At 42.6% G+C, this 21,687-nt stretch overlaps 2 protein-coding genes across 4 annotated transcripts in view; one reads left to right on the top strand and one right to left on the bottom strand.

Moving 5' to 3' along the window:
* The window catches only part of Arg2 (arginase 2), a 24,653-nt gene extending 16,950 nt beyond the window's left edge, over nucleotides 1–7,703 (top strand). Inside the window, exons 4-8 of the mRNA XM_048415890.3 lie at nucleotides 1,091–1,250; nucleotides 2,127–2,221; nucleotides 2,359–2,463; nucleotides 3,284–3,420; nucleotides 7,243–7,703. Coding sequence (XP_048271847.1) covers nucleotides 1,091–1,250; nucleotides 2,127–2,221; nucleotides 2,359–2,463; nucleotides 3,284–3,420; nucleotides 7,243–7,448 — 703 coding nt within the window. The 3' untranslated portion in view covers nucleotides 7,449–7,703. The remainder of the gene's footprint in view (nucleotides 1–1,090; nucleotides 1,251–2,126; nucleotides 2,222–2,358; nucleotides 2,464–3,283; nucleotides 3,421–7,242) is intronic.
* On the bottom strand, nucleotides 7,672–21,687 carry Vti1b (vesicle transport through interaction with t-SNAREs 1B). Of its 3 annotated transcripts, none has more exons than XM_048415895.3 (6): nucleotides 21,432–21,685; nucleotides 15,138–15,196; nucleotides 13,661–13,852; nucleotides 10,328–10,501; nucleotides 9,191–9,252; nucleotides 7,672–7,975 (listed from the first exon to the last, which is right to left on the bottom strand). In XM_048415895.3, the coding sequence occupies exons 1-6, from the start codon at nucleotides 21,544–21,546 to the stop codon at nucleotides 7,879–7,881; spliced, it is 699 nt and encodes a 232-aa protein (XP_048271852.1). In that variant the 5' UTR covers nucleotides 21,547–21,685; the 3' UTR covers nucleotides 7,672–7,878. The 3 variants fall into 3 exon arrangements, with proteins under 3 accessions (XP_048271852.1, XP_048271854.1, XP_048271853.1); XM_048415897.3 differs by lacking the exon at nucleotides 21,432–21,685 and adding an exon at nucleotides 17,483–17,524; XM_048415896.3 differs by lacking the exon at nucleotides 7,672–7,975 and adding an exon at nucleotides 7,982–8,121 and having other exon boundaries at nucleotides 21,432–21,687.

Here is a 21,687-nt window from a genome sequence, read left to right as displayed (position 1 = left end):
GAGCGCAATAGCAGTTGTCTTGGAACTTTAATGCCTAACAGCCCCATTTTTTAGGTTTAAGAAGTATTACAATCAAGCTTTTACAGCTGATTGTGTGTGCTGTGCTGGGATTCAAACTCAGGGCTTCACACGTGCTAAGGCAAATGAAGGGCCACTTAGCTACACCTGCAAGTCTGCTTCCTAATTTTTATCTTCTAAAAAAAGTTAATGTAAGCTGGGTGGGGGTGGTGGCGCACACCATTAAACCCAGCACTCGGGAGGCAAAGACAGGCGGATCTCTGTGAGTTCAAGGCCAGTCTGGGCTATAAGGGCTAGTTCCAGGACAGGCTCTAAAGCTACAGAGAAACCATGTCTCAACAAACCAAAAAACAAACAAACAAACAAACAAAAAAAAAAGAAAAAAACCAAAAACATTAAGTTAGATGTAGTGGCACATGCCTGTAGCCCCAGCTTCTGGGGAAGCTGAAGTGGGAGAACTGCCTGAGCTCCTTGGACACCAGCCTAGGATATATGCAAGACCTCATTTCAACCAAATAATAAAACCCCTTTAGTGTACCAGATGCTTTGGAAGTTAGAATGAAAGGAATTCCACAGCTTTTCTGCAAATTGTTACAGTACAGACAAGACCCCATTGCTTAACTAAATTGCATTCACTGGACAAAAGTTAGTATTTGAGTTCCTTTTCTGGGTTAGGGGCTAATGGACAAATTAAGATGGGTCTGGCATCAGTATTCTTTCTTCCTAACCTTTAATTTTATGTGGATGGGTGTGCTGCCTGCCTGTGTGTCTGTAAGCCTGCATACTATACACCACGAGAATACAGTGCTCTCAGAGGCCAGAAGAGGGTGTTGGATCCCCTGGGACTGGGCACTGACTCTAAAGCGTTATCTTTCCCTGCTCGGAGCCACTTAAAAGTTAATCTTTGGGAAGTGCTACCGAGCGATTTTTGTCTCACTAGAAGCCAGCCTCAGGCCAGACCCTGCCTTTGCCCTGGGGACAGAGTGTAAGCAGTGTTAGCTGAGGTTATCTGTTTCCAGGTCTATTGCCAAGCAGAAGGCCTTGAAGATTATTTTATATTTGTTCTTTGCAGCCTGGCAATAGGTACCATTAGTGGCCACGCCCGGCACCACCCAGATCTCTGTGTCATCTGGGTTGATGCTCATGCTGACATTAATACACCCCTCACCACGGTATCTGGAAATATCCACGGACAGCCACTTTCTTTTCTCGTCAGAGAACTACAAGACAAGGTAAGTGGGCCAAAAGGGGAAAGTGAGAGGCTTGCAGGGTTATCCTGGGGGCTTTGGGAATCTAGTTGAGGTTTGGATGAAGGTGGGCTGAATGTGGCTAGCCCAATTCCTTCACTTTTTATTTACATTATTAAGGACCAGGCAGTCAGCTGGATGCTAGGGCTGCCAAGATAACCAGGTCTCTGTTCTCAGTGGGGGCTCAAACTCATTTAGGAAATGCAGTTTGTAGTAGTAGGTGATAACTGTAGTACTGGACACTTCCATAGCCAGGAACTATAACAGAGGCTTCCACACCCTAAAACACACCGATTTAGAGGCTAAGCGACCCTGCTTGCCTTTGGGTTCAATTTTTCTGAGCTCTTTAAAAGACAGGACAGTCTATGCTAGGCAGACAAGACTCTATTCCTCCTGAGAAGCCAAGCTAAGCCAGGGCAGATGAAAGAACCAATCTGTAATGTGCAAAGGGGTGGGAAGGGCTGTCCAGCATATTCCTGCTACGGAGGTAGTTAATGAGAAGCCAGATCACCTTAGGAGACTTTTTTTTTTTTCCTGAGACAGGGTTTCTCTGGGCTTCCCTGGCTGTTCTGGAACTCACTCTGTAGACCAAGCTGTCCTCGAACTCAGATTCCCTGCCTCTGCCTCTCAAGTGCTGGGATTAAAGGTGTGTACCACCACCACCCAGCAGATTTTTAAAAAAACATTCTCAAGAAACTTGTATTTTGTAGCTGCCCTTCTGAAACATTTCCACTGGACAGTTCTCTCTCCTAGCTCAAGCATGTTTTGTGGCATTTTAAACATACAGTAGACAGGAAAGTGACATACACTCTTAGATCACATGGCGATTATCTTAAGAGTAAGAATTTCCTCTCTTCACAGGTACCACAACTGCCAGGATTTTCCTGGGTCAAACCTTGTCTCTCTTCCTCAAATATTGTGTACATTGGCCTAAGAGATGTGGACCCTCCTGAACAGTAAGTCGATGTAGAGGGTTAAGGGTTAGTTAAGCTTTGGGCCTGTCCTGCCTACCAGTATGAAGGTAAGAGTTCCTAAATATACATTTTTTTAAAAACTTTTTTAAAACTAGAGTCTTCTCCTTTTATCTCACCAGTTTTATTTTAAAGAATTATGACATCCAGTATTTTTCCATGAGAGACATTGATCAAATTGGTATCCAGAAGGTCATGGAACAGACATTTGATCTGCTGATTGGCAAGTAAGTAATGGCAAAGCATGTCTACTTCTAGGTCCCAGGAGGAGATGGGGCAAGCTCTGGGAGAGGAGCACACTTAAGTCTGTATCTTGAACAGCAACTTCTTAAATAAAAGCAAAACATGGACATGTATTTTCAAATACTTTAGAAAGGCATAATATCAAACAAATTATATTATCCTGGATTTGGGAGGGTTTCATTTAATTCACTGACCAATCCTGCTTCTCATGGATTTTGTTCGTTACCAATTTTGCAAGCATCTTACGATGAGAAGCATTTATTCAGTATTCCATAGTCTCAGCTCCTTCTAGTCTTTATCTGCTTTATCTGAGTTCTGCATTAAGCATAAAACTGCAGGCTAGTTAGGATCATTTTCTCCTCCTTCTAGCTGCTAAGAAACCAGTCATTTACTATGAGGATGTTGTTGCAGTCATGGGATATCTGTACTCGTCAGAATTGGAGAGTAAATTTGAAAGCATAAAACTGCAACAACTATAACCTAGATAAAGCTAACTTAATTAGTACATCGTGGAAGTAAAGAATTCCTTCTATTGAGTTAACTGGTGTGAGAGGTTCTACTGCCCTAGGGAACCCAGAAATACACACTGGAGGGTTTCTGAGGCGTACGAGCAGTATAAACAGCACTATCTTAAAGTACAATGTAAGAAGTTAATATGCCAATCTGAGTAATTTCCAGGAATAGAAAATCTAGAAATGTGCTGGGCTAGTAAAGCACCAGGACTAGAACAAAATCAAGCTGTAGCCACAGAATGAAGACGACAGCATAACCAGTTATATATCCTCTTGTCCTTTTCCTTCCCAGAAGGCAGAAGCCAATCCACCTGAGTTTTGATATTGATGCATTCGATCCTAAACTGGCTCCAGCCACGGGAACCCCTGTTGTAGGGGGATTAACCTATAGAGAAGGAGTGTATATTACTGAAGAAATACATAAAACAGGTATGTAGTAGCCCCTGCTAACTACACATATAGAATATGCCAAAATCTTTTCGCAGGGGCTCTTTTCTGTGTCTCTGCATTTGTTTTTGTAGACTTTTATAGTCCAATATCATATGGTTAATAGATTATATAGATATTTAGAGACCTCTTTGGATCTGGACTGTACCGAAATATACTAATTCTGAACAGGAAATTATGCCACTCACCACTTAGTAGATTTAATATACAAACAGAATGCCAAGCATGCATTCCCAGTGTCTAAACTGTCTAAAGACAGAGTAAGATAAACAAGGCCAAGCAGCCCATTTTCTCTAATTGTAAGAGGTTGTTGGTTCGCTAGGAGCTGTGATTTGGAGTTAAGCTCATCACAGCCATTTTTTGGAGACGGGTCTCATGTAGCCAATGATGACTAAACTCATGTAGTTGAGGAGGATGACTCTGAATTACATATCCTGCCTTCATCTCCCAGATGTTGAGATTATAGGCATGTGAAAGCCACCATGTCCAGCTTTTAAGGTCTCTAGAATTTTTTTTTTTTAAAATCTGGTCACCCTCCATTGTCATTTCTCAGTTGCCACCCTCTTGTTTCCTGGATCTCTTACTTACACGGAATTCACTGACTAGGCAAGCTGGCTAGTCAATGAGCTCCAAGATCCACTTGTCTCAGCCTCCCTAACTGGAATGACAGTCACACAGCATTATGCCTGTGCCTGGCTTTTTAAACAAACACAGGCTCTGAGGATTCCACTCAGGTCCTCATGCTTGGACAAGCACTCTGACTTGAGTTATCACCCCAGTCTCCGTCTTGAAGTCAGTGTATGTCAATATCTTTTGTCACTTTAATCTAAGGTAAGCCTTCTCCTGGAGCTTATTGGTAAGTTTAATAAGAAGGATACCTTTAGAAGAATGACTGACACAGGATTAATATAATTCTAGATTATTAAGAGTAACTACCACACGATTCAACTTCACTAATCATTTCATGAAACTGGGAGACAAAAATAAAAGCAAACAAAAAAACCCAAAACTCAAAGACCAAGGCCTATAAGGAATCCTTTTTTGTCTTTAAGCATGGTCCCACTATGTAGACCATGCTGGCCTTTAAATCAAGATCAGCCTGCCTCCACCTCCCAAGTGCTGGGATTAAAGGTGCACACCTCACAATTGACAAGGAATCCTTTAGAAATGATTTACCGTGTGTATGTGTGAACATACATGGAAGGCAGAAGACTTGTACTTGACGCTCTTCCACCAAGTCAGGTTGTGAGGCTTAGTGGCAGAAGCCTTTACCCTCTGATCCATCTCTCCAGCCTTAACAATCTACAATAGAAATGGGGATTGGGTCCTAGAGTCTACTAGAACCTTAGGTGAGAACTGTCTATCAGATCTGACAGTAGGAAGACAGACTTATTAGATCCATAAACATAAATATTGCCAATGATTTTTTTAGTTAACAGAGAACTTGGAAGTTCAGCACTTCCCATTGCTTCATCCAGGGGAGTTAACAATCTTACCAAGCAGTTGTGGCAGTGGTGTGTCTTGTTTTTCCCTTCTGTTTTGTTGACCGGATATTTATTGTCAAAGACGACAATTTACTTAAACTAATACGCAGGATGACAGTAGTCTGAAAGCATTCAATCTACATTGTTTTGATGGTACACACCCTTTTGAGGATACTTTAGGATATGCTAGAGGTGCTGGTTCAGCCAGTGGGAATATGAAACAAATCACTAGGGACACAAGTACCTGTGCAGGAAATGCTGACAAAGCAAAGTCAACATTCTTGTAGTTTTGTAAAATACACACAATTCTGCATTATTAAGAATGTAAGAGTCACTGTACAGTTTGTCATGTACCACAATAGGCTATTAGGTATTAGAATATACTTTGATATATATTATATATATATATATATATATATATATATATATATATATATATATATGCTACCCTAAATATTCTTAAATACTTGTGTTACTGAATTCTAGTTTGTTCAGATCACTCTTTAACAGGTAGATGAATCCAGAGTAACTGATTAGGTTAAAAATATAAACTAGGAGGTGCTGGGCAGTGGTGGCACATGCCTTTAATTCCAGCACTAAAGAGGAAGAGGCAGGTGGATCTCTGAGTTTGAGGCTAGTCTGGTCTACAGAGTGGGTTCTAGCATAGCCAGGGTCACACACAGAAACCTTGTCTTGGGGGAAATCTGAAGACAAGTTGGCCAGATAAGGAGTGGGGGGAGTGGAAGGTAGATATGAATAGGTTCTTTCCTTTCCCTCAGCCCACTCCAGACAGACAATGCTGAGGACTTGGGCACAAACTCAGACCCTCAGAGAAGGCAACTGGAATCCAGATTGAACTAGTCAGCATAAGACTGGATTTTTCTTTGACCAAATGCCAATGTGTTGGGCTAGTCAAATAAGGGACAAAAATGTGTCATATGTGGACAGTCTTATGTGAGCCATGAAAAGTCTGGGCTAGCCTGGGGTAGCAAGACCTTGTCTCAGAACAAAAAGGTTTATAGCAGTAACTACACTTCTGGGCATATGGGTGGTGCTTCAAGAGACCCTGCTGGTGAAGCTAGGGAGATGGCTGTTTGGCAAATCAACTGCTGCACAAATGTGCAGACCTGAGTTTGAATCCCAGAGATAGCACGTCTGTAACCCCAATATTCCTGTGGCAAGATGGAGACATGGGTATCTCCAGAAACATGAGGGCCAGATATCCTGGCATGTGCAACTAAAAAGACCCTGTCTCAAAGTAGGAATGAAGACTAACACCCAAGGTTGTCCTCTAACCTCTACATGCACAGTCACATGCTGACTAGTTCAGTCTGAATTCCAGTTGCCTTCTCTGAGGGTCTGAGTTTGTGGCAGGTGTACACACACGAGCACAAGCGCACACACACACACATACACACACACTCTCTCTCTCAACAAAAGGGTAAAAATGTACTGATGGGGCCGGAATACAGCTCTGTTGTAAAGAATGTGTTTACAATACATAAGATTCTGGGTTCAATCCAGAGCACTGAATGGAAGGGACAAGGACCAATAAAAACCCCAGATAAGATGCCTAAAAGCCTGGCAGATAATGCTTATTATAGGAGTCGAACAGGTGTAGATTTTTATAATTTTTCAGTCCTAATATAGTTATTACTTAAACTTGTGGTCAAGCGGACAAGGTGCAAAGGGCTTTAGGTTTTCTTTTGTGTAGAGTGTTCTGCCTACATAATGGATGTACACACACAGTTGGTGCCGTGGAGATCAGGTGTTGGATCTTTTGGAATTAAGAGCTATAGACACGATTGAGCCACCATGTGGGTGTGGAATTGAACCCGAGTCCTCTACCAGAGGAGCAATATCTTAACTGCTGAGCCATCTTGTCAGGCCCTCATGGGTTTTTGAGTCAGGGTGTCTCTGTGTAGCCCTGACTGCCCTGGAACTCCCTCTATAGACCAGGCTGGCCTTGAACTCAGATCTGCCTGCCTCTCCCTCCCAAGTAATGGGATTAAAGGTGTGTGCTACCACCACCTAGCTGGTGTTTTGTTAATTTTGGCTTTCATGTTTGTGGGGAGTGGTGAGCCAGAGTGGACAACTTGTTGGATTGGCTCTTAACACCATGTGGGATCCAAGGACTGAACTCAAGTGGTCAGGCTTGGCAAAGGCACCTTTACCTACTGAGCCATCTTGCCGACTACAGAAGGCTGACAGTAGGCAATTCATGTTGGAAAAGGACTTTTTACCAGTTGGAATAACCCTCGCAGAAAGCAGCAGCTAGGGAAGTTTCTAAGGTTGTCTTCTCCTATCTTTATCGTTCCAGGGTTGCTGTCAGCTCTGGATCTCGTTGAAGTCAATCCTCATTTGGCTACTTCAGAGCAAGAGGCCAAGGATACTGCCAGCCTAGCAGTAGACGTGATTGCTTCAAGTTTTGGTCAGACAAGAGAAGGAGGACATATTGTCTATGACCACCTTCCTACTCCTAGTTCACCAGATGAATCAGAAAATGAAGAACGTGTGAGAATTTAGGGAGTACTGCACACTGGCACTTCTCGCAATGGCATTCCAGAGCTGCAAGGCATTTAAGGGACGGATATTAAATGGCTGTCTGGATCGATATTGCCTTACTGAGAACATTTGTGCACTTGCAATTGTAAAATTCCCTTTCTCTGTTTGGTGACCAATACTACTGCTGTACATGTCTTTGTAGTTTTTTGACGTTTACAAGATATTAATGTTATACATGTAAATCTGAAGGAGTCATAAACAGCATTTATTACCTTAGTATATCATCCTGGTCTTGTTGCTGTTCCTTCACATTTATGTGGTTTTCCCATTGCCCTCCCCCCCATAGTCTGGCTACACAATGCATTCTTGAACTGTTAGCCCACAGCAGCAATATATATGCTTAACACCATTCATTCAGAGTCAAGATTCTGGTCCATTCCTTCCAGGAAGTTCAATGGTGTCGAAAGAATTTGTAGTACACCAGACCGACCAGGATGGCTAGCTCCAGTAAGATGATGATGGACAGCAGCAGCTTGTTGGTTGTCACTCTATGAAGACAAGCAGAGTGAGTAGCCACGAGTCTGGGTAACCTGTCTCTAGCTGTTTGTAATGCTGGATACAATGAGGCAGATGGAGTTTGTGTTTGTCCTAAGTCCTTCAGCTAATGACAATTCATGGTGCTCTTCGGCTGTAACTGAAGGACATCACTTAGTATATCACAGACATGTGAGTGACAGGAAAATAAATACCAAATACAAACATGGCTTCTTGATTCTACACATATCCTCCACTTGTATTTCTGCTGCTTTAAATATGGCCCTATTATAATACAGCTCTGAGGGCACATCGGAAGCAGGGTTGGGGGTACCCTCTGGTTTCAAAGTTAAGCTCATGGATGGGCCCTGCTTTTAGGTCAAGTAACTAGTGGCCCTGAGTACCGCTTTTTAGTCTCTTGTAAACTTGTTTCCTATTTCTCCCTCTGCTCTGCTACCTAGACAGTCACTCTCTAAATAATTTACTTCAGATTATCATCTGATTTCTCCTTATCTCACAAGGAATTTACCACGATTTGGGGAAATTCTACTCCAAGTACAGTTAACAGGATGGATGATTGTAGATCTTATCAGTTCACATGTAAACAAATACATGCCACACTACTATGCACCCAGGTTAGCCCTAGTGTCAGTACCTCCCTTTGGCCTTGTTTTTGCTGCTGTTAGTACTTACCTCAGGCTGGTTGTTTTAATTATCACACGTGTGCACACATGTATGCACGCACCACCAGAGTTCACTTGTGGCAGTCAGAGGACAACTCTGGAGATGCTTCTACCCCTTCTACTACACATCCCACAACCACCTTTACTGCCTGCCAGCTTGCTTTGTTGATATTTCTTGCTAACAGGACTCCCTAAAAGGGCATGCCATGAAAGGCAGGAACTGAGCTCTATCAGTGCTCACGCTGGGTGTTGGCCAAGCTGCTCAGGGAGCAGAACAGCATACTAGTTCCTGAGGTCTCCTCTGAGAAGTGGGAACTGACGTTAACACTGTCCAGCAGATAAGCTTCCCTCTGCTTTAACAAAGGGCCCTAACCTGAGGTCCTAACTGCACAAAAATATCCTTTGGATATTGAGTGCTTGAGGTTATTAGGACATTTGTTAAGTTACTGTTTTAAACTTTCTTAGTTGAGATACATTAAGTCTTGAGAAGTTGTGGGGGGTTTTGTTGTGGGTCTTTGTTTTTTTGTTTTTTTTTTTGAAACTTACTTTCTGGACATTGAGCGGAGAATCTTTCGGCTTTTGCTCAAGTTTTCATTTGTATTTACTAGCTGAAAGAGAAAATAACCATCATTTCTTCCTCTTTTCAAAAAAATTCTATCGAATTTGAACAGTGGGCACTTAAAGGTCTTTCTTAAGAAATACAAAGAAATCCAATGAATTTAATGGCTTATACCTGAGTATAAATGAAGGAACCTAGAAAGGTCAAGGTGTGTGGGTGCTCAAGGAGGGAAGCACTCATTGTTCCTGCAGGAGTGGGTGCTGTGAGTAAGCTAATCCTTCAGCTTGGCTATTCAAACAGAAAGGTTAGAGGCATTCCAGCACATGGGAAGCAGAGGCAGGCTCTGTGTGTTGAAGATAGCCTGGTCTACATAGTGAGTTACAGGTTACCCAGAGCTACAGAATGAGACCCTGTCTCAGGAGAAGGAAAACAAGAGAATAGTGCCACAGTTATAAGACCCAGCTTTCTGACTGCCAAATAGAAAGGTTTCCCCTGTACCTGGCCAGTGACTGCAGGACAACTTAAGATTTAAATTTTGTCAGTCAAACACTAGGAGAGTCTCTTGAGTTGGTGTTGCTTTTTTTTTTCTTTTTACGGGTTTATTTTATGAGTATAAAATGACTTCTTTGTGGTCTAGCATGGTAGCATATAACTTCAATTCCAGAAGGAAGAGGCAGGAGGATCACTGAATTTCAGGCTTAAATGAAACTCAGTCACATATATATATGTATTTTTTTTATGTGTGTGTATTATGTGTACACATCTGTGTGAGAAGGGAGGGTGCCTTCCTTGGTTGCTCTCCACCTTACTAAGAAGGAAGGATCTTTCAAATAAACCTGGCCACATTGGCTGGCAACAAGCTCCAAAGAACTGTTTCTAATCCTCACCCTCCAACTCTAGCGTTACAGATATATGAGCTGCTACCTTTATTGACTGACTCATCTCCTTAGCCCTGTAAAATTAACTCTAGGGGAATTTTTTAGCCAAGCAATTTAAAAATTAAGAAAAGTATAGATGTGCGTGTGTGAGAGAGAGAGGGAGGGTTATTCCCGGAATTCAGACCTGCTGTAGTGCCCGGCCTCTGTACTGGGGACCCACTTACTTTACATATTGTCCAGACTTACTCTATTCTTGGTACGTTCCAACTGTTCCCGTTGTTCCCCCAACTCTTCTATGATTTCTGTACCAATCTGGTCAGTTTCTGTGGCAATCCGATGAGAACGCTCAATGCTTTGGGTGGCCCGGCTCAGGCTCTCTGTGCCTTGTAGAAGCAATGCTCTTTGGGATTGTAGCCGATTCTGACAGGATAGGGAAGGGAAGTGTTAGACTTGTTTATTCCATTATAAATTTATTATCAATACATTCCTTGTGACCTTCTTGTGTAAAAGGGATATAGTGAGCAATCATTTCATTAATTTTTCCTTTGTATCTGCAGGGCATTGGTTCTAGGACGCTTCTTCATATTAATACACACACACACACACACACACACACACACACACACACACACACACATACACACACACACCTTCCCAATACATTAAATCACCTTTAGATTAATTATACCTGATGAAAGGTAATCCTATATAAATAGTTATTTATGGTTCAAGAGAATCATGACCAGAAAAAAGATGTTCAGCATATAAGAGAAAGTTTTCAAAGATTTTATATGTGTATGCTAGGGTGCCCGTGAATGCTAGAGGACGGCATTGGATCCCTCAGAGTTAGAGTAGTTTGGAGACAGGGTCTCACTGTGTAGTCCTGGCTGACTTCAACTCACAGAGATCTACCTGCCTTTGCCTCCCAAGTGCTGGGATTAAACAGGTATGTGTCACCACGCCTGGGAGGATGCAATAATTTTTTCAATCCAAGGCTAAGTATTCAGCTGCAGTAGGTATGAAGAGCTGGCCTTTTAAACTAGAATCAAAGATAGTAAGGCCAGGTAAGATCCTGTTCAAGGTCACAGACTAAAGAGGTGTGTCCTATTTCCTACTATATCTTTGTGAGTCAAGAGAAGAGACTGAAAAAACAAAAACAAAACTGGAGCACTTTCCCCGGACCAGCTGAAGTCTACCATAAACATGTAACTTGTTGGTTGCTAGCAATGTCAGCCAGCACTCAGACTGTGCCAGGGGAGGGAGCAAAATGACCTGATAATGTAAATAGCCAAATAGCCTGCAACTTTAAAGCTATTTGTTTAAATATTTACTTTTGTTTGTCTTACTGTAATTCAAGCTCAAATTCATCACGACGACCCCCCCCCCCCCCCCCCCCCCCCCGCGCAGCCTCCAGTGTCTGTTGTCATGCCTGGCTGCCCTTTAACTTTAATAGTGCCACAAGTAAGCAGCTACCCTCTAAAACTGGAAAATGGCCAGTTCACTGACGATGGGCTTGACTGGTACTGAGGACTTAAGGACCATATAAAGCACTCTTTCCCAGCACAGATCTGAGGCATTAAAGCCAGAGACACTGCTCCATTCTTTTAAAAAAAAATCTTATGTGGCTATCCTCTGTTGGTGAACTTTACCTCAGGCCAAACAGCACTCTGAAATGAACACGCTGGTGACTGGCTCACAGGGAAGGGAGAATCTGCTGCCCTAACTTCCCAGGAGCTCTTAATTTTAAAGTCCACACTGCCCTCTATAATCCTAAGCAGCATGACGCCAAAAGCAGCCCAGGCCAGGCCAGATTTAGTAACTGTGGACAGGGATGGGTGCAGTACTAAGCTCTGACCTATTTGAAGCACACACAACCAAGAGGGGCTCGCCTCACAGAGCTTATACGGGACAGTGGCAAACGGCACAAGATGTCATCAAGAATTCGGTTCTCAGGAGGCAGAGGCAAGTGGATCTCTGAGTTTCAGGACAGCTACAAAGAGAAACCCTGTATGGGGAGGGGGAGATCTTGGGCTTGGGTGGTGTACACCTTTAGTCCCAGTACTCAGGAAGCAGAGGTAGGAGATCTCTTAAGTTCAGGGCCAGTTTGATCTACAATAGCAAGTTCATGGACAATATATTACTGTCTCATTTTTTTTTTTAAAGAAAAAAAGTAGATTCTTAGTGCAGAATAAGGATGTTTACTTCACAGAGAGCATAAATAAAATCACCAAGGGTCAAATAAAACCAAGTGTGTGTGATGCATGCTTGTAATCTTAACAAGGAGGCAGAAGTGGGAGGATGGCTCTAATTCTGAGGCCAGTCTGGCTGATATAGTGAGTTTCAGTTCAGCAAAAATGGGGGCTGGTGAGAAGGCTCATTGCCAACCAGGCCTGGAGACCTGAGTTAATAACAGAGACCAGCAAATTTTGTCCTTTGACTTTCACACATGTATTTATGCATGAATACAAAATAAATTATGTAATAAACAATAAACAAGTAGGGCTGGAGAGATAGCTCAGCAGTTAAGAGCACTGACTGTCTTCCAGAGAACCTGGGTTCAATTCCTAGCACCCACATAGTGGCTCACAACCATCTGGAACTTTAGTTCCAGAAAATTCAATGTCCTCATTTAGCCTCTATGAGAACTACATGTACATGATAAACAGACATGCAGGCAAACACCCATACACATAGAAATAAATGGAGCTTTAAAAAATCACAAAATTATATTAGCTGAAAGGAGGAAAAACAACTTTTAAATAAAATATACAGTTTTAAATGATTAGACTAAAGAAAGCAAGAAAAGACAGTGTCACATAAATCAACCTCAGACAGACATGGAATAACCCTACTGAAGGTATTATGTATTATCTACAATGACATATGGACTTGGGAAAGGTGGCAAATGCTGTATGGTCCAGCTACTCAGAATGCAGAGTCCGGAGTCAGGAGGCTCAACTGGCATCAGAGGCCAGTCTGGGCAGGAGCGAGAATCCCCTTGCAAGAAAACTTACAAGTTCTGAAATTAATAAATGTAAAACAAATGTTAGACCTTTTTAACCCCTGTTTTTGAGAGGAAAGTAGCAAATGACCAGAATAATTTTTACAACTTCTGTTTCAACAAATTCCATTTGCCTTTTTCCAGCCTGCCTTCAGAGGTGTACTCACATGCATCCATTTCAAACTTGTTTCTTAAAAAAAAAAAAAGAAAAAGAAACTAACTTAAAATCTAACAGGATTTTGGGAATATAGCTGAGAAAAATGATTCTAAAATTTATATAAAAGAAGAAAAATTCAAGAAGAAAAGGAATTAGATCAATAGGTCAAGATAGAATGTAGTCAGGAAGAATTTCTAGGTTTGCTAAAAAACAAAGTACTGTTCTGTATCTCTATATATGTATGCACACAAAGAAATCTTGGAAGACCCGAATTAAAAAGAGCAGGTTCCAGAGGGGAGAAGGGGACTAGATGTGGGAAAGAGGCCAAGATCAGGAAAACAAAGCCTCCAGTATGCACTGCAGTAACTGTTGCCCTTAAGGGAGGAGCAGCTATCACTGCTCACTCTTACTAAGCACTTACCAAATGCTCATTCTCTAAGGCATATGCCCCGTACTTCACATCTCCTCGGCCTCCAGGTGTGGCAGTCAAAGGTGTGCTTCTCACCTCGCGATGGAGTTTAGCAAGGTCCTTTCGGTAGTTTCGAAGTTTAGACATCATGGGATTACGGAAAGTCAGGGGTGCATACCGTAGTTCTTCCTCCATTTCTGCCAACTAGGAAGGCAGAAAGGAGTAAGTAGACAGCCTGGTTTTTCCCTAACCTGTGCATACGCTAGTTTAAACTTTACCACAGGTTACCAAAATAGTAACTCTATTTTGTGGCAGGACCAAATACCATGCTCACTTTAAGTACCCGAAGTAGTTTCTAGTAGACACTCAAGGAAATATGTTATAGGGCTGGAAAGACAGTAAAGTGCTTACTTTGCAAAGATGAAGACCTAAATTAAATCCTCAGAACCTACGTAAATAAAAAGGGAGATGGCAGTAAGTACTTGTAATCCCAGTGCTGGCCAGTATAGCTCAGTATAGCCTACATGGCAAGTTCCAGGCCAGTGAGAGAACCTGTTTCAAAAAAGAATAAAGACAACGGCAAAGTGGATGGAGCCTGAAGAAGGAGATCACATGAATGTGCACCCACATATACATGTGAAAACAAGCTAAGGATGTGACAAATGCACCCATGGTAGAGTGCCTACCTACCAACACCATACGTGTAAGGACGTAGGCTCTATACCTAACACTGCAAATAAGTATGCCATGTGTATGTGTGTGTGCGCGCACACACACACACAGACACACACACACACAGGTCCCAAGAAGTATACATCTGTGCTAATAAGTTTAACAAAGGTCAGTTACTGATTATAGTGGGCAGCTTCAGGAAAGGCATGGGAATGCCCTACTATTCATATCAGGAATGCATCATCAAATGTTTGTACTTCGGAAATCTTTTAACTTTACCTATTTGTGTTTGTTAAGGCCCCTTTACACCCATTCCCACCAGTCAGCCTCATTTATTAAGTGTTGATAGTGATGTTAACTCGGCAGGATCTAGAATCACCTAGGGGACAAATTTCTGGACACCTGTTATCAAGGGCAGCCTCTGGGATGATTTTGATTGCATTACTCAAGGATGCAAAGGACTGACCATTGTGGGTGGCACCATTCCCTACCCAGGATCCTGGACTGCATGGAGAAAGAACTGAGCAGTAGCATGCACTCGTCATCACGCTCTGTGATGTGACCAGCTGTCCCAAGTTCTGCGGCCTCACCTGTCTACCACAGAGGACTGGACCCTTGAACTGCGAGCCAGACAAACCTCTCTCTTAAGGTGCTTTTGTCAGAGTATTTTATACAGTAACAAAAGAGAACCTAAGAGTTACAAACAGCCCAAATCAAGATGAGTAGACAGGAAAAGGTTACCTGTTAAGAAGTCATAGTATTTATAAAACAGACCAAAACCAAGTACAAGAAACAAGGACTTGCTCCCTGTCCTCACCGTTTCATTTGCTTCCTGTTGCTTTTCATCAAAATCTCTGACCAGCTTCTTCTTCTCTTCTAGAAAAGACAAGTACATTCCAAATGTTTATTACTGCTTCTGTGCATTTGTAGAGGCCATTCCCACTTGTCCTGGGTGGGGGTAGTAACACTTAACCCCCTAGAGGCTTAGAAACATTTGGAGACTTGCTCTCACTGTGCCTGAAGAATGCCTACTGCACTGGCATTTAGTACCCAGGGAAATATTTCTACTGAGGACAAAGTCTAGCCTAACAATTATCTGGTTCTAAAGCCAACAGCATTCTATTACAGGTTTAAATTAATAATCACGTATAACCTTTTCTCCTCCCACCATCATGGAGGGGCAGGCACTCGCATCAATATGAATGACTACCAACACTGGGTTTCCAAAGTGAATCTGTAACCACCACTATTCTGCAATACAAACTCAAAATTCACCTCCTCTGCTCACTAGTGTGATGCGATACATCTCTCTCACCTGTGGTGGCATGGACAATGACTTGAGCGTGAGACTGTCATTCCTTTCTTAGTCCTTCATATATCAGCTAAATTGCTGCACTTATTTTTTTGCTTATTTTCTTAAGTAGGCTCTCCCTCTGTTGGCCAGGCTGTCTTCAACTTTGAATCCTCCTGGCTTAGTCTCCCAAATGCTAGAGTTATAAGTGAGTACAACTCCTGCTATTTTGTCTTTAATAGAAAATACTGACCTTCCCTTGTAGCAATAAGAGAACAAGCTTGTTTCAAAGTTATAATATCTAAATGAATATTATTTCACCTTTACTATGTTTCTTCTGATGATTTTTTCCACTTAAAATATACATATCTTTAAAGCTAACTGTATTAGACACATATTTTACATGAATACATTGATAAAGGAAGAATGTCTAAATAACTAAAAATGGCATCTGACGGAATAAAAATGACTGAGGTACTTGGAATGCTGTCACCTGGTAAACCTTTGCAGTGGGGAGAGCCCTGATTAGTCAGGGGAATTCGGTTCTGGAACCAGCATAGGACCTGCCTTAACATGAAAGCATGGCTAGTTTTCTTCATTTCTGTGGCTATAAAACAGGGAAGCAGATCATCCCTTCATAGCTAACAAGAAGCAATCAGTTTTATTTGAGAATAATTTGAATTTCTAACAATGTATGCATCCCCTGGGTGTGGTGGCTTACACCTTTAATACCATGCAGAGGCTGGTGGATCTCTGAATTTGAGATCTGGTCTACGAAGTAAGTTCCAGAGCTTTAAAAAACAAAAACAAAAATTGTTCACCTGGATGAGCTACATAAGGAAACTTACACATGATCTACTTATTACAAAGTTATCATTACTTAAATAGTTTCTGAATTCATTTTTTTGTTTGCTTGTTTTTTTTCAAGATAGGGTTTCTCTGTAGCTTTAGAGCCTGTCCTGGAACTAGCTCTTGTAGACCAGGCTGGCCTCGAACTCACAGAGATCCGCCTGCTTCTGCCTCACAAGTACTGGTATTAAAGACATGTGCCACCACCGCCCGGCTTCATTTTTCTTCTCTTTTGAGTTTTATAGTTCAAAACTCACCACTTCCTCAGTAGTCAAGCATGACCTGAACTTTTGATCCTCTTGCCACTGGCTCCCCACTCCCCACTTACTATGCCCACCCATTGCTGTTTGGTACTCCGTTAACATACACAAGGCACTCCCAGCAAACTAGTCTTCATACAGCTCACCAAACAAAAACCCCAAACAAAATAAAACAAAACCCAATGATCCATTACTTAAACAACAATACAAATGAGAAAAAGTTTAGCCCTGGAAAATGGTGCACACATCTTGACCATCTATGATATAACTGAGATGGATACCAAAGCATGTCACTGTTCCTGAGGGGTGTGTTCTGAGCCACCAATAATGAAAAATACTTGCAATCAAGAACGGTCACTTTCACAGAGCAGTAAAGCACTCTTATGTAATAACGTGCCTCAGAAAAGCCAAGTGTCACTACTATGACAAAGCCTGTCTCTAAACTCAAGCACACCCTCTTCGGGACCCACACTAGAAAGCGCACAGCAGCAGTATTGTATCCCTTCCCTAGCTTGGATCTTTCTGTAACTGTGCCATTCTTTATTATTCATTAACTCGAGGCAAATTCTAGAATAACTCAAGAAAGTGACAGTGGCAGGGAGAGGTAGTGTTTGATGAGGGGATATGCTTTCACCAATTCTGTGTCACTGGTATCTTCACTCGTTCTGGATGGAGCTGTAATTCTGTCTGACTTTATAAAACCCAAGTGTCCTATTACGAGTGCCCTACAACTATATACTATTCTTCTAGATAACGTATTACCTTTCAAAACAGAACTTCACGTTTGAGCTCTTTTATGGAGTCCTAGATTTAAAACAAAGAGAAGGCATAAGAAAGAAACCATTCCTTTTGGTGAAGAATCTAGAAAAGCTCTTTCCAGTCTTGGCTCCAAGATTACCAAAAAGGACCACAGTCATGCACAGGCAATTCACTGTATGAACCGTGACAGGTGCATGTCCAAGGACAACACCATCAAGAGGTTCAGAACACTGGAAAGGCTGCTGCCGCTGAGGACATTTTCAAAGACAGTGTCTTTGACAATTATGTGCTTCCCAAGCGCTATATCAATCTTGTGAAGCCAGAAGCCCTAACACCCTCACCATGATTTAGACATACTAGTGCTGCCCCTCGATCTCCACAAAAGCCTGTTAGGATGGAAAAACATCTGCGGAAAATAGATGCTGGAAAAGCAAATATTCCGAGTCAAAAGAGGCTTGTCTATTCAGCTGAGCGGCCACTAGCTGCTTTCTTATGCTTTAGTCTTATCCACCACTCAACATTACAGTTAAGATGGATCTCAGAGATTACCAACTCCATTTTACAACTTCAGAAACTAGAACCTGGACAGCCATGTTCCCTAAGTGGTATGGACCGCATGGTGGTCACTGCTGCTTGACAAAGTTCCAGTATTTCAACACTGCAGATCACACTTCTTCAGCACCTTTTTACTTTTATTTTTAATGATCCTCGCTACTGGGAAATTTTGTTAAGGATAAAAATGTGTACAATGGTAGTCTCTCTAAACAAAAATTCTTTGGAAAGAAATCCCCACCACTGCAGAACCAGGAATTCCATTGTGCTTTCCTAATTACACCAAGAACAGGAAAGTTAGAGAATTATTAGGCGCCTGATCCCAAAGAAGAAATGCCTGCAACTCAGATCCGGAGCCTGAGGTCATTAATGGTGAGAGTTTGGTTAATACAGAGAAATCAGAATGGTACGGTATAATGGGAAAAGAGTTAAGACATCAGGACCTTCCCTTCTGGGAGCATTATGAGGGGAACAGGCCCATATAGTAAGACTAAGAAACTGTAGTAGGGTGTCAGCTCCCCAGACGTCCTTTTCCCATGGTCAGGCATTTGGATAAGGGTCTCCATTCCCTTGGGAGCTTAGCAAAGTTCCTGCTTGATAATGCAGTTATTCTTCTTATCCCTGGCAAGTGGAACTTATGGCCCTTCCATAACAGATGACTGGTGCCCATTGTCAAGATCAACGCTAGATTCCTCAACAATCCTGATCTCAAGCCATACCCCAGCTCACAAGCCTCTCCTCTCCCACTCAATCCTATGTACAACTAACTATACAGTATAAAAGTTGTAATATTTTCTCAATTAAAGGCCACCTGCAGCCAACCTGGTCCAGTGTCAGATTGTGTCTGTTTCCTCGTCTCCCTGGCCCCAAACTCCACACATTACTTTGGAACCTGAACTCCCACCAAAGTAGGTCTCTGGCACCTAAGGCCAAAGGAATATATATGTGGTGACATTAGCTTTAAGAAGCGAGTCTCTTGACTTGGAATCCAACTCTTCTGTATATGGCTGTATAGAACTGAAGGGCGTTAGAGCATACATCCTTTAACAACCAATAAAATATTCTAAAATCAAAAACAAAAAAAATCTCTTACTCTTTTAGGGAGCTGGAATTCATGCTAAAGTCAACCACAAAGCAGAATTGGGCCCCCAAACCAAGCGTGAGCCACTGGAAGCAATATGCATATACCTCATCTGTCAGATGTGAGTGAAGGGGGAGGGTCAACTGTTTCATTTGATAAAGGGGTTAGCATCATAGTCTGAATAGAAACAGGTTTTGAAAAGCAGCAGAAAAGGCTCAAGTTAATGCGCATGAAGGTTGTGCCCTCTCCTTATATACTGGCTCATTAGACAGAGAAAAACCTTCAGTTTCACCAAGACCATTTGCTTTTAGCACACTAGTGTGACACTGCTATGGCCTAGAGGTTCTATCTGTAGACTAACAATGTACTTATGCTATCTGATGTAAGAACAAAACATGGGCTCTCTTCATTGTTGCATTTGTAAGTGCAATGCAGTAATAGTGACTGCAGAGGGCAGTGTGGGTGATGAGTGGGATAAAGAGATCAGTGATTATCATACATTATCATGATTGTCACAAAACCTTTCTAAACTATGACACACAGTGACAGCTATCCTTCAAGGCCAAGAGCGAATACAGACTATACTTTGGGGAAGTAAGCATCTCTTTTGCTTTGGTTGTTTTAGTAGGTGTATATATCAATATGAAGAGTAATGAAAATGTGAAAAATAGAAATAAAATTATTCTGTTACTCAGCTATTTTCTTCTAAGACCTCATAGTACCCTTAACAAACAAAAATGATTTTTACAGTAATTTAACAAATATATATATTTAAAGACAGGGTCTCACTGTGTACCCCAGACTGGCCTTGAACTGCCTCCTAAGTGTGCATTGCCATACTCAGGTAAGGATGTGCTGGGCACTACACTCCTGGGAGTTTATGATACACACGGAACAGAACAAAATGCTATTTCATTTCTAGTTCGTAGTTCAAACTGAAGCCAGCACCAGAAATCCTTCGAGGGCAGTTAAGACAGACACCTGTCACGACAGTGACTTATCTGTTCGCCAGGGTGGGGCCTGAGCATCTAACAAGTCCCTGGGTGGGGTTCCCGGTGCTCATTTGGAGACCACACTTCCAAACTCCTTTTCTAGTCACAGAGAGACAAACAATATGCTACGTCATAAATGTATAAAGTGCTGAATACATTAGAAAGTAAGTGTTCTGAGACCAGGCATAGTAGTGCACACCTTTAATCTCAGCACTCAGGAGGTGGAAGCAGGTGTTTCATGAGTTCAAGGCCAGCCTGGTCTATAGATGGAGTTCCAGGTCAGCCAGGGCTACACGGAGAAACAAAAAGAGCAAAAATCAAAACCAAACAAACAAAAAAAGGGCATTCTAAGAACAGCTGCATAAAGAGCTAATGTTTTAAATGTAAATAAAAGAGCAAATTTCCAGGTATTAATAATAGCTAGTAGTTCTTACTATTACCAGATGGTGGTGTTAAGGGCTTTACATACATATTCTTCATAATGGTTTTAATGGCAGAAAAATATTTTGTCAGGCTAGATACAGAATACACTCTACAGGTAGGCAGTCCCATCTACAACTCAAAAGAAGCTGCTCCTCATATCTAAGTTCCTCCACTCAACTGATCACGTGAGAAAACACGGAAACATCAATCTTCCTACTGGTATCCACCAGGCTCATAAATCTGCCTCAGAATCACCTGTTGGATTTAAGGGCTCACTCTCCAGAGTCCCATGCTTACCTAGTCAACTGCCACGGAAGCTCCTAACACAGTCTCATATCCATCCCGTCTCACATCCTCTAGCCAGCTACCGCAGCCTTGCTTCGAAAATGAAATCCACATTACTCAGCTGCTTAGGTTCCTTGCGGATTTCCCCTACGACATCCAAAAGTCTTGATGGGACACAGTCAAGTTCCTCTTCAGTGTGGCTGTGTGACTTCCCTCACCTACCGCCTGTCTCATCCATAAGCTAAACTCTATGTTTAGAATTATTTAAAGCTTTTCATTGCCTACCAAACGACCAAACTCTTACATCCCCAACCCCTAATCTTATGATTTTTTTAAAGTCGTCTTACTGAAACACAGGACTGCACACTTAACCTCCTATGCCCCTGGGAGAGGCCGATAACTAAGAATTTGAGGCTCTAGGACATGAAAGGATCTCTAGGAGACGACACCCTAATGTCTATCCCTTTGCACGCCCCAAGTGGCTGCAGGAGACCCAGGACGTCGGGGGCAGGACTGCAGCAGGGGGCGTGCCCGAATGGGAAGCGGGGAGCCGGGGGTCCACATCTGGGAGGATCGCACCGAGCGGAGTTCTCCTGGTCTGGCCCTGCCCTCGCCTCACCGGTCCCCGCGGTCCCCAGTAGCCGCTCGGGCACCCCTCGTAGGTCTTCCAGGAGGCCGCGGAAGATCTCGTGAAGCTTCTCGAAATGCTCGGAGGAGGCGGCGGAGGTGGCCATGGCGCAAGTTGCACGTGAGCGTCGGCCACTGAGACTCCGGGCGCAGGGCCCACTCCCTCCACAGCGATCAGCTGTCCGGTCCCGAAGCCATCATCGCGACAGCCGCTCCTGGGCCGCCCGGAACCAGGCGCTTCCGGGGTC

This window comes from Myodes glareolus, chromosome 11 (genome assembly GCF_982192425.1).
Source record: "Myodes glareolus chromosome 11, mMyoGla1.1, whole genome shotgun sequence".
Lineage (NCBI taxonomy): Eukaryota > Metazoa > Chordata > Mammalia > Rodentia > Cricetidae > Myodes > Myodes glareolus.
Note: the sequence above shows the minus strand (reverse complement) of the source record. Positions and strands in the feature narration are given on the sequence as shown.

Coding starts and splice junctions, on each gene's coding strand:
- Vti1b (XM_048415895.3), bottom strand. CDS start 21,546: ATGGCCACCTCCGCCGCCTCCTCCGAGCATTTCGAGAAGCTTCACGAG. Junction 13,853..15,137: donor AACAGGAAGCAAATGAAACG/GTGAGGACAGGG, acceptor CTGCCTTCCTAG/TTGGCAGAAATGGAGGAAGA. Junction 10,502..13,660: donor CCTTAGAGAATGAGCATTTG/GTAAGTGCTTAG, acceptor CTATCCTGTCAG/AATCGGCTACAATCCCAAAG.